Source organism: Cygnus olor, chromosome 20 (genome assembly GCF_009769625.2).
Source record: "Cygnus olor isolate bCygOlo1 chromosome 20, bCygOlo1.pri.v2, whole genome shotgun sequence".
In the NCBI taxonomy this organism is placed as follows: Eukaryota; Metazoa; Chordata; class Aves; order Anseriformes; family Anatidae; genus Cygnus; species Cygnus olor.
Genome location: NC_049188.1, coordinates 8,855,001 through 8,870,860, shown reverse-complemented (window position 1 = coordinate 8,870,860; position 15,860 = coordinate 8,855,001). Strand labels below are relative to the sequence as shown.

The window sequence follows — 15,860 nt, the reverse complement described above, 5'->3', positions numbered from 1 at the left end:
TTTATTTTTATCTTTTATTATGAGCTAATACCAGGATGACATTCAAATGTCAGATGGCACAATTAAGACAGTCTTGGTAGGAATTATTCCAGCATTCCCAAAATTACAATTTAGTACACAAATGGCATCAAATGTATGTATCACTCCCACAGAGAAAAAATGATGAAATTCTGAGTATCTTATACCAGAATAGCTTCTGCATTAAATGGGAAAAGAAAAACTGCTGGTAACACAGCTGACCTATAAACCTTTTGTGATAATGACCTGCAGAACAAAATACTCCCCTATTTAACATCTAGTAAAAAAAAATATGACTTTTGTTCAAGTTTAATACTTTTATATGGTTAGCCAAAACAGGTATTAACCTCAGTTTTACTATATTTTTGTAATGCTACAAAAATCCTATAAAATCAAATTATAGTGATTTTTTTCAGTGATTATAATTAAAAAAGCGCAGCTCATACAAAATAAAAAAAATAAGATTCTATACTCTAATGAAAAATTTAAGACATTTTTAAATGAACAAAAGAAAGCACTTGTTAAGCTCTCCAATATTCAATGCATTCTGCACTTATCTGAAATAGCCAGACAGGAGCTAGAACTCCACTCCCCTTAGGTCATGACTAGTAATTTTGACACTACTATATATATATAGAGGATCTATGTCTGATATTTTTACAAATAAATACAGGATAAACCATATTGCATAGTGTGTGCTTGCTGTCTGAGTCACACTCCAAAAGTTTCACAGTTATGGTAGGGAATTAACTTAGAATCTATGGGATGAAACATTGACAGTACATGAAATTTACTTTTAAAAATGATAAAACTGTATCTGTAATTAAGCAGTGAATTCAGACAAACAACTCTTGCCATTCTTGCCAGCCATACTAAACCAACTCTACTGGACAACTAGATCCAGCCAACCAAAAAGCAACTGTTAGCTGTAGCTAGGACCAAGAGAGATTTGCCTCAAAAAAAAAAAAAAAGCTTTAAAGTCAGTAAACATGTTACAAAACCTATGTTAACAAGTGGCACGGAGCAGGCATTGCTCACAGTGTTGCCTCTTTGCAAATATGTATAATACATACACACGTGAGCACTTTGATTTCGGTTTTACAACATGTCACCAGTGGCCATATTACCAAATGAAAAATGGTAACCTTCCCGTACAATTTATGTCACTATAAGGTAACTTGATGTTCCTTATAAAGCTTAAAAAAAAGAAATTCTCCAACAAAAGGCTTATCAGGAAGAAAAAAGTACTATTTTTTGCTCAATCATAAGTATATTTTTGTTGGTTCTTCATCAGTATCACCAAGATATCACTGAATCCTTCTGGCTTGCAAGTTTTAGAGAACAGCACTCTGATTGGATTCAGCATGTGTAGAGTTTTATGGCTTGGATCCTATGGCTCAAAAAGATTCAGTATACACAGAATAAGCAGAATCTATAAAAAATCCCTACTGTTGTGAAACGCTAGAAGTAGACTTTGCACAGTTTGACTAAAGATAATGCAACATGTGGCAGGCAAAAAATGACAGGACTTGTATGCAGTTGCATGATCATATACACACGCACACACCATACACACTCTAACTAGTGTAAAGCTCTGCAGATATTAACCCTTTCACCAGCTATGTTCATGGAAATGCTTTCTTTAAGGCAGGAAGTATTAAGTAAGGTAAAGTTACCTTTATTTTTATTCTTTGTACCTGTAAGTCATTTGTACAGATTTTGACAATTTCAAAAACATAAATAGTGTCCTTAGAACATGTTTCCTAAATTAAGTTGCTAAAGTTCTGACCCACTGTGGAAGACATTCACTGAAAGGCCATATAACATTTTTTTTTCCCTCATACAATCAGCGAATTTATTGCCCCAGCATAGAAAAAAAAATTAGTAAATTTAGAAATGTATAATGACAGGGAACTCCCATAAGCAAAATTTTATTTTAAAAAAATTTTCGAGTTCTTACCCATTGGTTACAAAAAGGTTTATTTGCTTATGCTATGTAGAACTTGCGTATGTTTCCTGTGGTAATATATCCACATCGACTGACCTTGTGTTCCGATGCACTTTTTCCTGACCTTTTATATGGGTAAGAATCTCAGTATATTCAGCTGTCTCCATCTAAGTGACTGGCATATACAAAAGTGATGTTTCCCAGTGAAATGTCTGCTGAGGACAAGGATGAAATAAGCAGGACGTGTATTTGAGCCCATGGCTTCCAGTTAAGCCTAGAACATAGCAGCATTGTGATTTGATTAGATCCATTTGTCTTTGCAGGAACAGGTATTTCAGCTGGGTAAGCAAGTGAAACAGTTCTTTCCCACCCCGCATTGCCAAGCTGGTAATTGAGTAATTTGCTTATTGATTTTTTGTTTCATGAGGAGAATCAGAACTAGAGCCTTTGCTTTCTTCGCAGCAACCAATTATTTTGCAGTTTAATTTTGGGATACTTTCCATAATGAGCTGAATCAAAAAAATCTATTTGAAAAATATATATTTTTTCTTATATATATAAAAAAACTCATTAGGTTTTGAATGTGAAATACCAATTAATTTTATCTCTCATCTTTGATTCCACCCCATTGCAGGAAACAGCTTAACCAAGCTTGCATGCTAATTATTCCTCAGACGCAAGCATATAGGCATTTCATACTTTGCCTAGTGAAAGGGCTAACCCTCCTTGACACATTCACAACTAGACCAGTGATTCTGAAGCAACATCCTGACCCTTAATACTGTCAGTCTCAAGCTACCAAGCTGAAAAATCCTTGATAAGGTGAGAAGATGTCACTGCGAATCAGTTAGATGATGTGCCTAGAGTTCTGCAATACCATTTTCTAAAGTTTTTTATGCACCATTGATTGACAGAAAAAAAAAATCCATTTTTCTTTGCTTTCCAAGTCGCTCTGTGCAAGGACTGACTCTTTGATACTGTCACTTTTTAAAAGTAAACCATACAAGCCCTCATATTTCAACTTCAAAGGGCTTATGTCCATTCTTTGTTTTCCACCTTCAAAGGCTTAAAAAATTGTGTTGTCATAGATTCATGCGCAAGTGCTCTGGTCGTTTGGAAATCATGGGAAAAGCTTGTTTTTTATATGGCCCAGAGTTTGGTTGCCGGATTGGAAGTGGTGCTGAGGCCTCTCCACAGACTGTCACATCCATTTGTTCTATTCCACTTGTCTCCATTGGATATTCCACAGGTGTCTGAGTATTTGATGCGCTGGCAGAAGCACCTCTTCCCCAAAATTCCCCAGGGGAAAACTTTACAGGGCTTTAAAACAAGAAATATAAAAATCAGAGATGAAGATATACACAGCACAAAGGTACGTCCTTCATTCTGCAAGAAGCTGAACTGAAATGTCTGTTGAGAAGTATTTAATTCTTCCTTCCACTTCCAGAAGTTTGAGAGTTTTCAAGTCTATCATCTACTGTGGCCTCTTGTGAAGTAAAATCCTCTCATTTGAATAACTGGGATAAATTTCTAGACGATTGCAGAACTTTCTATACTAAAATGATCCTTGAGCAGCACATAAGCACTTTGGATGTTCTGAAAGTTTTACAGGAACACTGTACCAAAGTCACCAGACTGTGAGGCTGTACCAGTTTTGCATAGCTGGCAAATTAGTACTTCCTGTGCTGCCAAACACCATAAATTTATCTCTAATAATATGGTTTGTAAAGTTATCACTTTAATAGCAGATGAGGTTACTTAGAAGAAAGGCCATATTTTTAACTACTTGCCAAAAAAGTGTATTACCAAAAAAAAAAAAAAAAAGGAAAGAAAGAAAAAAGAGATACCTGACTGGTGTCCTAGGGCTACCTATGAATCTGCGAGGTGATCGAATTTTTGGTTCAAAAGAAAATTTCTCTTTTACACTTTCAAGTACAGATGGAGCCACGTACGTAAAACCCTGCAAAACAGGAAGGAGTGCTCTGTAACATACAGGCAAGATTTACATTTCTGATCACTTGTGCAGTTATTACCATCATTAAATGAAAAGTATAAAAAGGGCAGTAACCGTAGACACATGAACTCACTTCCTGAAGCAAACAGCAGGACTTGAGGGAATTTCTTACTTGGATGCCTGCTCACCCGATATTTCTACTCAGATCACAGATTCGCAGAGGCACGCTCAAATTAACTAATTTTGATGTACAGAATGGACTGACCCCACGTCTATCAAAACAATCCCATCCCCAGGATTGTTAATGCAATTTCGAATTAGAACACTGACATTTCAGAAAGTAAGCAGTGTTTGTTGGCTGTGAGTTTTAACTTATCTATTATTTTTAAAATGCCCGAAACAATCAAGCTAAAGTATATAAAGTCCGCAAACATTGCAAACCTGTTGCAGTATATGTATTTAAAATTAAGATAGTTTGCTTCAAGTATCAGATGGTAAAATTCTACAGAATTAAATTACCTGAAATGCCCTACTGTTTCCAAGTAACACTACATAACTCTCCGCAGTCACCCAACACTTGTCTGGCTCACTTACCAGAAAGACCTGGTTGGCACTTTCACTGAGAGTAGAGTCATCTGGGCTATCAACAGGTGTCTGACGTGTAAACTTTGAATCAAACTGGCTCACATCCTCTTCAGATTGCTTTGCAAAAACAAAATGATTAAGGGTTTATATTACAGATATCAACCAAATGGCTTAGCGGTGATCAGTGTAGCCTCTGGATGGAGTTCATTCCATAGGTTTTTGGCAGAGCTCTGCTGTAGTAAAACCCTGGAGTGGTGTCGGAATCCTGTCGCTGCCAGTGGGAGGTCACTATGGGCACTGACACTGAGAAATAAAGGCAAGGGGGAGGGGCAAAAATTATGGATCAAAAAGGAACACAAATTAAAAAGATGCCTTTAAAAAATGTCAAATTACAAACAAAAACTTTTAGAAATACAATGCCAGTTTCTTGCAAGTGTAACCCTGGTCACAACCAGTATAGAACAAATGCAACTATTAGTTTCTGGAAGTCTCTCTCCAGATTAATTTCATCCCATTTTTGCAGATAGAGAAGTGTTTATACTGTAAGGGACAAATGACAACTGTGGAATAAGTGGCTCTGAAAAGTATTCTTTAATTTAGTCAAAGAACAACAGACATCATTCCAAGATCCCTCTCTCACTCCTCAGGTATTACCGAAAAGGCAAATACGTATGCGATTTGTGGACGCCTTCATGCAACCATGGAAGCATAATGTTAAAAACCGCCTGGTTAGTAAGAACAACTTTCATAAATTTCCTAATAACAGACAAGAAAGCTATCTTCAAATACTTGGTTTGGAAATAGCAGTCTTTCATGTCATTCTGGATTTCATTCAAAAAAGGAGAGGACAAAAGGCCTGGAGTCCCCATACTGGAGTATGCTCAACATTAGTGATGCATAAGTCAGTTCAAAGTGATACTTTTAGTAGAGTCAGGAACTGGCAAGAGTACCTATGCCCTTGCTGCTGTGGCTAATCGGACCCAGAGCAAAAAAAAAAAAAAAAGAAAAAAAAAAGAAAAGACACATCATGTAATCAAAATATAAATACAGGCTTATTCATGACATCTTTGGTTTGAGGTGAACTTTAATTACTGCCTAAATGTACTAGACGCAGTATAAATATTAATAAGCAAACATCCAAAGTGCTTAATTACGTGACTTCATTTACTTCTGCCTAGCAACTATCATCTTACTTACTATATAATGTTTAGAAGCAGAAATTCAGAAATAACTGCACTTCCAAGACTGATTAATCTACAGCTTAGAAGCAGGAGGAAATAAAACTGAAGTAGAACTTTCTTCCTTCAGGAGCCTGAACAGATGAATAAATTAGCTCTTAGCTGATGTTGCCACCTTCTCACATAAGCAAGATTATATTCCAGTGACAGCTGAATACCATGACTGTAGAATAAGACAGAAAAGCATGAAGGAATGTTTTTGTTTCTTAAATGTTGATATAGCATCTCAGGAAGACAAAAAGAAATCTGCACTTAAAGTAGTTTCTCCCTTTGATTTGAAAAGGGTCAATCTGAGAACCAGTAACCTAAGGTGATGCATTTAAGTATTTAAAGTTAACAGAAAGCAATGGTATTCTGGTTTGTAAGAGTGAATGTTTCTGAGTTTCAGATATCACATTGTTTAAGACTTTTCCTAAAGGTATAGGAGGAATATCTCACAGTACTCTGAGTACATACCAATAAGGGTTTAAAAGGAGGTTCCACCTTTCGTGCCAACAGCTCATCCCAGTTAATGTGTCTGAAGAACGGGTGAGCCTAGAAGAGTTAGCAATAGCACAGTCATGCATCAGCCTTCTGAGTAAAAATTGCAGAAATTTAAGATTAAAAAGTTAAGATCTAGATTTTATCTTAAGGTAAGATCTTCCAGAAATAAGATACAACTGTTTTTGTTAAATGTTACTGTTAAAGCAAATTAAAACAAGACCAAGAATTAATAAGCATGTTCTTTTCAGACCCTCTCTGTGGTGTCTTTCCAAAATCACATACAGGCCCAGCGTAATATATTCTGCAGCATTACGTCAGATTAGCTGGAAGACCTGAAAATTGATACCATACCTCCTAGTCAGACAACATATGTCCCTATCATGTTTTCCTTGAAAGCATTAGAAAAAGACGGTTGACATGCAAAACACCTCAACATTTTTCAACTTTAAATGTTAGGTATCTGAAAATAATGATGAAACGCTTTATTAATGACAACTTATCAGAACTGTGGAATGACTATAGTAGGTTAATCTCACCACAGAAAGTCAAGCTGGAAGAAATAGGAACTAGGCTTCTGCTTAAGATTTCACTGTGCAACATTTAATGCCAATTAGTTACACTTTTCCCCTGGGAGTTGTACTAAATGTAAGGGCTGGCGGGTTTTTCATCAGATTGATGGAGTAACATCACTTACGTGGTTGACTGTCAAATTCAGCATTGTGAAACTAGTAAAAAAGATCTACTAGAAGACAGAGCTAAAGAAGGAAAGTTACTTTCCAAATCTCAAATTACTGAATATGCAGACAACTGCTCTTTTGTTAAACTTCAAAGCGTTCATGTTTCAATCACTTGTCATGCAGAGCTGCCTTTTTGCTTGTTACACTTCAAGACAGAAGAACTCTCCTCCCCTGATGTACCCACTAAGCTACTGTATATTTTCAGTGAGGTAATTTAAGAATTCTTGAGTTAGCAAAAGTTACCTGAACTTCTCCAGCATCTCCAGGACCAGCTCCTAGACGTGAGGCAGCATTTCTTTTTAGCAGCTTAATGAGAAATAACATCCCAAATTAGTTATGCCATTATGATTAGACTAGTCCTGACAGAAATCATCATGAACGAATACCATGCAGAATGAATATGGAACAATCAGAAAATCTGCATTCATCAGAAAACAATTGTATTTTCAAGGAAAATCACTTTCTGTGCCACACAAAACCAAGACTGACTTAGTAGTAGTCAAGCATGGACTGAATAGCCATAGTGGTATCATTATATCCTTATTTTCTACATACTCGTGTAGTACTGACATTCGTTAAAATTGTACCTTTTTAAGCAGATCTCTGGCTTCTTGTGTGAGGTAGGGAGGCAAGTTGAGTTTACACTTGAGAATCTTGTCAATTGTTTTCTTTCTGTTCTCCCCAGTGAAAGGAGGCTAGAAAGCACCATTGTGATGGAAGGAAAAATACGACTTGTTTAGGTCTCTTATTTGTGCACACAGAACTCATTTCAGTAATTTATAAAGCAAATAAAATTACTGCAAATGGGACTTCCAACTAATTGTTTGGATGAGAGCAGCTCATGACTGTAGTCAAAATCAGTATAGTCATATTTTAGTTGTATTTCTTACTTGCAGTCTCTACAGTTATGTACATATTTATACATGCAATTGAATTAGAATATGCGTAATTTCAAAAGCTATAAAGAGAAATACATGCAATTATAACTGTGCACCTACTGCTCCAGTCAGCATGTCATACATTAATGCCCCCAAACTCCACCAGTCCACAGCACGATTATGCCCACTCCTCATCAAGATTTCAGGGGCCCTATAATAAGAAAAATTGAAAATATGAAAGTATTTTAATAATTAATACTAATTCCGACTGCTCGTTTTCAAGTAAAATTTCCGTAAGTGACTGAACATATGAACCATCAGTTAAAAAAGGCAAAATTTAATCACTACCCCCAGCCCAGAGCAATACTTTTACGTTTCATCAGGCAGCTCACATGTATTCAATTGTTCCACAGAATGTGTGTGTGACTGTTCCATCGTGAATAGATTCTTTACATAATCCGAAGTCAGTCAATTTTACATGACCTGAAATCAAATAAATAATATTTAAGAACATAAATGCTACTATTCTGACATCTATGTAAGATACGTTAAAAAATACTGTTAACATCATTATGCTATAACTCCGAACTACCTCAATTGTCTGAGGAAGCAATACAGTTCTAAACCAGAATGAGGTAATCACCCATAAAAATAAAGAATAAGTTGTTTAGTATAACATGAAAATCCTGGATGGTACAGATTGCCAGGCTAAATCAGTGTCATACAGTCAAAGTAACAGTGCATTCAGGAATTGCTGCTAAAGTGTCAACAGCTCCATCAGTCACATCATCTGCAGATTATTTGGCATCCTACCTAACTTGTCCCTTCCTAGCTGGTCTTCAGTTATCCCCGTTACTGAAGTGTCAGAGATGATGCAGTGGAGACACAGATCTTTAAGTAGTTTACAATGACCCAGTAGAATTATGCTCGAATAAATTTCAGAGATGCAGACGTAGCAAGTCAACCATTCAAAAAGTGCCTGTGTCTATATACATAGAACTCGGAGCTTGCTGGATCCTCTCCATTAAATCTGAGGAAGCTATGTTTAAAAGCAAGCAATTAGCTTTGGCAGTTACACAGTTATATCGGGAGTGATAACGAACACACCGTTGTTACAAAGAAATTCTTTTAAGAATGAAGTGTTGTGACCTTTAAAGAATCACTTTCAAAAGACTGACAGTGTAACTATTATTATATTTCTACCTTGATGATTAAGCATGATATTTTCTGGCTTCAGGTCACGATAGATGATTCCTTTTTGATGTAAGTGCCCCAGTGCCATTGAGATTTCTGCCAAGTAAAAGCTGGAAGAGAACACATGCCACACAATTAGACACATTCAATCATGCAAAGCATCTTAAGCACTAAGGCTACTACGTACACAGCAATGATTCCTTGAAAGTATCATTAGAAGTGCTTGAGAGAATAAGCTAGAGAAACAATGATGCCTTTGAGGTTTGTTTGCCAAAGGGCACAGACACTCCAATTGAACTACAAAATTACACCATTAGCATTAGGTTTATCTGCTCAGTAGCTACCTTATTATCTATTTGAAGGGATCTGAATTTACCAGTTACTGGTTAAAACATGCTTCACTCTGTATTACCACATCTAGATGTCAAAGCTGAAGAAAAAACCTGAAGCTAAGAATGCAACCGACAGCACCCTGAGTGCTATCTGTGGAGCGGTACTACAGCCTCATACGCACTTCAAAGCTTTTCTAAGACACTATCAGCATGTGCTGTGGGAAGATACAACCATATCTAGTTGCGTGAAACCTAATCAAAAAGCGGTAACTTCAGCTTGTTTATATGTAAAATATCACTACTCAAAAGGCTAATTCTCATTCATTAGAATAATTACCTTTATCACTTCACATATCTGATCATTAGGAGAACACAGACTCGATAGTAATTTGTCAGTAATTGGCTGGTAAAATTGCACATGGATCAAAAACACAAGCGGATTCAGAGCAAGTCTTTCAGTCTTTTCCCCAACATCCTTTACCACAGCCCTGTGGAATGCAGCCACAGTCAGCAACCAGCAGCGGACCCTCTCTGGCAGTAAGACTGTAGTTCTGCCAGCACAAACTGGTAAGCACAGAACACACACATCTTCCCAAAGCCCAGTTAATTGCTGTTTTCTCTAGACGATGAAATGAATGAGTAGTTACAGTTCTCCCAAGTTAGAATGAACAATTTAAGCACTCAAAAAACCCCTATTAGTTTACCAAAATAGTTTCACTTACCAAGCTGTGTCTTCCATAAATATCCCTTCTCTCTCTAACTGCATAAATAGTTCTCCTCCTGTCATGAGAAAAGTTAGAAGTATTATACTCTATTAAAGTGCATTCTATCATTTTAGTCAGGGAAAAAACTGTTTTCCAGGAAAACTGTTAGAAACAGTTAATCTGTACTGCTCTACAAAGAGTTGTTTCACATAAAATGACAACAAATTCTAGGTATTCTTAATACTAGCCTATTGTACGTTTTTCAGACCACAATGCCAATAGTTAGTTGCCCTTTTATTTATAATTAGAAACCCAAGTTCTAGATTACCTAAGATACCAAGAATAAGGTAACAACTTCATATACTGACCACTGAGATACTCAAGGATGAGGTAGAGTTTTCCACCAGTCTGAAAGGCATAAATTAAGTCTACAATGAAGGGATGTTTCACTTCCTCCAGTATATTCCGCTCTGCTTTTGTATGAGCTGTATCTTTTGCATTCCTTACAATCATTGCCTACAAAAAGCAAGTGAGTACAAGAACAAGTGTGTAAGTACAAAAACACACTAAACAATTCAGGCTTTTATATTTAGTTTCATTCTGAGTTTACTAAATCACAACACTATATATGAGTCAGCAACAGAATAAAAATTTCCCCATATCAACATAACATGACAGGTTTCTTGCCAAAGTTTAATTCCTTATTTATTTAAAAGTCATAGAATACTTTAGATTGGAATGGATCTCTTGAAATATTTAAATTCTCCACTAAGAACTTCACAGGTTAAACAATTTAGTTAGATTAATTATAATTTCAACTATTCCTCTGTAGCAACTGGGCATATCATAGATAAAGACTGATTTCAGGTATATTAAGTAATTATGTAACTGTAACAGCTAAACATTCACATTACCTTTTTAAGAACTTTCATGGCAAAAATCTTCCCAGTATTTGCTCCAGTTACTTTTCGTACTTGAAATACCTATACAACACCAATACAAAAGTAATCACTTATTATTATGAACTGCATTAGCTGTCAAAAGTTAAAAACCAAGTTCTGGAAAACAGATACAAGGTCATCTGCAAATTGTAAAGGTGCCTGATGGAGAAGAGCTAACTATCTGAACACAAACTACTTTGGAATATTTTGTACTGCCCCCATCTGGTGAGGCCCTGCCACTGACCTTGGTCCCAACCAACCTTGGCAGCCCTGAGGTTACCTTCAGGGAGGGTGAGTTTTTGAGAATACAGCGTGGTAAGACTGGACCTCACCAAAGGCAGCAGACAAGTACTTTGTCTGACTTCAGTATAACAGATTTACTTTTGTAGAAAAGAGTTCCTTACCTTTCCATAGCCACCTTTGCCAAGTACGCGTAGTAACTCAAAGCACTCGGGTCGGATCTTTTCTGGACCTCTGTTTACACTAGTTTCTGAAATCTCAAATTTTTCGCAATGTTCCATGCCACTGGATAAAACCGAAACAAGAATATAAGACTACCCGATACTTGAAATAATCAAGAGATAGTAATCAAGCAAATTACTTACTGCAAAACTTAGAGTATAACTGACATAACTGAATGGCTGCTTTGGAGATCTGGAGAATTCTTAGCATCAGAAATTGTATTTAGGTGTGTGCAAAGCAGTAAGTTGCAACTTGCACAAAAAAAGACCATTCCTTCATTTTAATGCATAATAAATCTTTGTGTTATACCAGAATTAAGTTTGAAGGACCACAGCCTCAAACTGACTTAGGTATTTCCACAAGATCTACAGGGCTATAAAGTCTGTTTAAGTTTTAAATCACATTCAGCGGTACCAACGGTCACGGTAAGACTTCTGTAACATAAATAACATGCAGAAAAAGCTGTAACAAAAAAAGTCTCACAACTCTGAACATGTCACAAAAGAAGACTGAACCATAAGTTAATGATGCTTCAAAATTATACTACATTTCTGGAAAACACGGGGCAAGGCCAACACATTGACCCAGCTGCAGTAAATGTAACTGAACTGTTTTAACTGTCACTGCTCTCTTCTTACAAGAGACACTGAAAACAATCTGGAAATCTATACATGAAGTCAGGCTAAATGGTAGCTGTCTCATGAACTTCAAATCAGAACTTCTGAACTCGTCTGCTTCAGACTGCTACGCAAATATGCACTGTAGGCTTTATAAAACTGGCAGAACTTACAACGTCCTGCAAACAGTGCACTACATTCGTAGTGCAAGTATTAGTCAAATCCAATAGGTGTGTTAGGAGAAACAAGGATTAAACACAACAGCAGGTTTTGCCAGAATTATTTTTATTATTGTTGTTTTATTTCAAGATACAATTCACAGATTTTAGTGTTAAGAAACAACTAGAAACAACTCGAACGAGAATGACAGAATTTTCTATTCAACTTAACAATGTAATAAAAGTAGAGATCATATACAGTTGGCATGAATAGTACAGAACATTTCCTAGCAGCAACTTACAGGTCATATTGGCCAACTCCTCCATGGTCCATGCTCTCACTTAATTGACCCTGGGGATGGGAGGAGTAGAAGGAAGATTAATCACAACGTAAGAAACATAGCAGAATGAAAAACAGATGTACTGATGTAGTTTACAACTTCTTCACATAAATAACTTCATTTCTTATATGTGTGTGTGTGTATATAATTAAACAAGTTTAAATGTCATGAATAATAAGTTATCAGCAGAAGGTAACAAATCTCTAAAATCCTGTGCAAGAGTTGCAGAACTTCAACATATCTCAAACAATGACACAGGGAAACACTGTTTTACCTGACTGAGTTATCACTCAATTATATATTAGAAGTAACAATTTCATCCCGCAAGTGAACCCTAAAAATGTTAAGGCATCGCATTATTATTATTTTATTTAGTTGCTCTTCCATAGGAGTTTTAAATACCTCCTACAATACTGTGCAAATTAGAACTACAGTAAAGACTGAACTGATGAACTGGGATTCACATGAACTAGAAGCAAATAATGAACTGAGAAGGCTTTATCATTCTATATTGATAATAATCAAATCCCAATAGTGATGAAAGAATTAAGGTTGACTCTGGTCTTAAAACACCTTTTCTGACCAATAATCATTCAGACGGATTAATGCAAAATACTAGCAAAGAAGGCTCTAGCAGTTCAGCACCAGGACCAGTCACCAAAGAATGCAGCTCAATTTCGAAGAGATATTTTCTTCGAAGAATTTTCGACTTGATCCCTTATGCAAGAGAATGCCTTCCTCTAATTATGGCTCTAGGTGGCAAAAGAAGCGCAAACCAAGCAGACAGCTGGAATGCACACAAATAGAATTGAATGGGCAAGCTTCTAGTAAGCTTTAGACTATAGCTTACGGCTTTAGATTTATAAATACGCACACAAGATAGCGACTGCAAGTTAGTGAGAAACAGCCTGGAATCTACAGACTGAATACAGATATTATGACGAGTGACTCGGGTGATTCAGGGAACCAGAAGAAAAAAAAGCTGTACAGAGATCTGAAAATAGCAGACCAAGATAAGGAGCGTATCTTAAAATATCTGGTTAGGCTTTTCGCTTACAAAATCAAATTGTAAGCTTTCCATTGCTTCCAAATCATTTAACCACCAAAGCTTACAGAGGCTGGTAGATTTTGGGAGGTGATCTAGAGGGGAATTTAACTCCTGGTGCCGCCTACAAGCAATCGCCGAGTCCAAAAGTTCAAGTCTGTTTCCAGATCAGAGATTTGCTAGCTCCCGTCCTCTCGATATCATTTATTAGAGAAATCCAGCCAATTGACATCTGTTTCACAATAAAACCTGCTAAAGCTGCCCTTGACCCTACCGTTAGACGACAATGGACACAGAGAATAAACACCCATCACGTTCCCAGAACAACTTCTCTTCCCAGGTTACCCAAAGGTTCTGGCAAAGCCTGTACAGACTGCTCTTGCTGCTGTCAACTATGGTTTTCCTTCTCAGTATTAACGTGAACAACATTCGCTTTAGATACCACTCAACTATTTTCAGGATTTCTTCTTGTTTCAAAACTGAAAAATGCGACAGCATTCCAGCTGGGATGCTAGAGGCCCTTCAGTTTGTACTTATTTTTTCATTTATTACAGACTAAAAAATAAAGGTGCTTTTTTACCACAATGATTTGCGCTAACAACCACACATTTTATGAGTTAACGCTCCATTTAAACGATTCTTCAGGTTTTCTAGAACAGCCAAGCCTACTTAAAACTACAACTGCTCTGTTCTGGATGCTCCTAGGCTCACGGCTTTCAGGCGGCACCTGGGTCCAGCACCACAGAGATTGACAAAACACCCCAGGCTTTACATCTTGCTCACTTTCACTTTAATGGTCTTAGCTGTTCTGGCTGCAATGTATTTCTGATGCTTGTAAAACATTTCTTCCCTTACACTTTCCTGAGACACTTCCCTTTCTTTCCTACTCTGCTATTCCCTACCTGTCAGTCCTGTTTTAACTTCAGGTCCATTCTAATCTTCCTGTATTTTAACCCGAGAACCACATTAGGTTGCCACCGTGCATTCACATTCACAGAAACTGTGCCAGAAATACTTCAGTCGTGACATCTTTTTCAAAATCCACAATAACTAATAAAACATTTAAATTATCTCCCACGACTGAATTATTGGAACGTGAGAGAGAAAAAATTCAACTTTCTTGCCATCCCCTTAGAACCTGCTCTTGGCAGCATTAGCGGTGTGATGCAATGGACGTTTTTAAAGCCAGACGCTTTATTGATTACTGAGGTGACAAACACTGCTTTTTCCTGCAATCTTGAGACCTGGTCATGCCTGCAGCTGTCAAATATCTCCACAGCTTACATGCGGTGTGGGTATTCCAGCTGTGACACCGGGCATCTCAGAGACTCCAAGCAGCGTTTAAACAGCATAAAATAAATGCGGCTGCAGTTCAAGCAATAGCAAACATCTAATATAGAAAACAATATCGATAAGCAGCAGTACTAGAGAAGTATTAACGGCGACTGGAAGTTTTAACAGAGCCTACAGGACTATTATAGCACGGCAGGCTGCAGACCACAAGGTGACCCGCTTGGGAAAGCGGCCGGGGACGCACGCTGATCCGCAGAGACGTCAGGCAGCGCTTTAAAGCCCTGCTTTTAATTCTGGCGCCAGAGCAACGCCTTCACACAGCCCGAGACAGCTCGGCGGCTCCGCGCTGACGCTAAAACGTGGGACGGGAAAAATAAAAACCCAAACCGCTGCGACGCCCGGGCCGGAGAAGAGCGCCCCGTTCCTGGGGAGGGGCCCCAGGCAGCGCGACGCGGTGGCGGCCTGCGGCAGGACGGGCGCGGGGCCCTCACGGCCACGGCGGCGGCCTCGCCTTCCCCGGCCCGGCCCCGCCTCGGCCGCGCTCCCCTCACCGCCGGCTCCTTCCCCGGCCCCGGCCGGGCGGGATGGCCCCGGCGGCCCCGGGCCCGCCCCGGCCCCGGCCCCGGCCCCGGCCCCGCCGCTCCCCTCAGCGCCCGCCCCGCGCCGCCGGCCCGTGCCCGCCGCTCTCACCCCCTCCTCCAGCTCCTCGTCCGAGCCCGCGTCCTCGGGCTGGTCCAGGTCGATGTCGAACACGCCCGCCATGGCGCCGCCGCCGCCCCCTTCCCGGCTGCGCTGCGTGCCCGGGGCCTGCGCCGCCTCATGGGCCCGCACCCCCCAACTCCGCCACGGCCGCCATCGCCGGCTGCCCGGCCGCGCTGCGCATGCGCCCCCGCCCCGACTCCGGGCGCCGCGCGTGCGCACGGCGCCTCCCC

The 15,860-nt window shown here is 38.8% G+C and overlaps 1 protein-coding gene across 6 annotated transcripts; it reads right to left on the bottom strand.

Moving 5' to 3' along the window:
* On the bottom strand, positions 1-15,825 carry RPS6KB1 (ribosomal protein S6 kinase B1). 6 transcript variants are annotated; one of them, XM_040532311.1, is made up of 15 exons: positions 15,619-15,824; positions 12,552-12,601; positions 11,417-11,537; positions 10,986-11,054; positions 10,440-10,587; positions 10,090-10,147; positions 9,045-9,145; positions 8,234-8,324; positions 7,962-8,052; positions 7,551-7,658; positions 7,207-7,269; positions 6,200-6,277; positions 4,515-4,622; positions 3,814-3,926; positions 1-3,286 (listed from the first exon to the last, which is right to left on the bottom strand). In XM_040532311.1, exons 1-15 carry the CDS (start codon positions 15,688-15,690, stop codon positions 3,049-3,051), a joined length of 1,509 nt encoding a protein of 502 aa, XP_040388245.1. In that variant the 5' UTR covers positions 15,691-15,824; the 3' UTR covers positions 1-3,048. The 6 variants fall into 6 exon arrangements, 5 of the variants coding, with proteins under 5 accessions (XP_040388245.1, XP_040388246.1, XP_040388250.1 ...); XM_040532312.1 differs by lacking the exon at positions 6,200-6,277 and having other exon boundaries at positions 15,619-15,825; XM_040532316.1 differs by lacking the exons at positions 1-3,286; positions 3,814-3,926; positions 4,515-4,622 and adding an exon at positions 4,637-4,808 and having other exon boundaries at positions 15,619-15,825.
* Between the last annotated feature and the right edge of the window lie 35 nt (positions 15,826-15,860).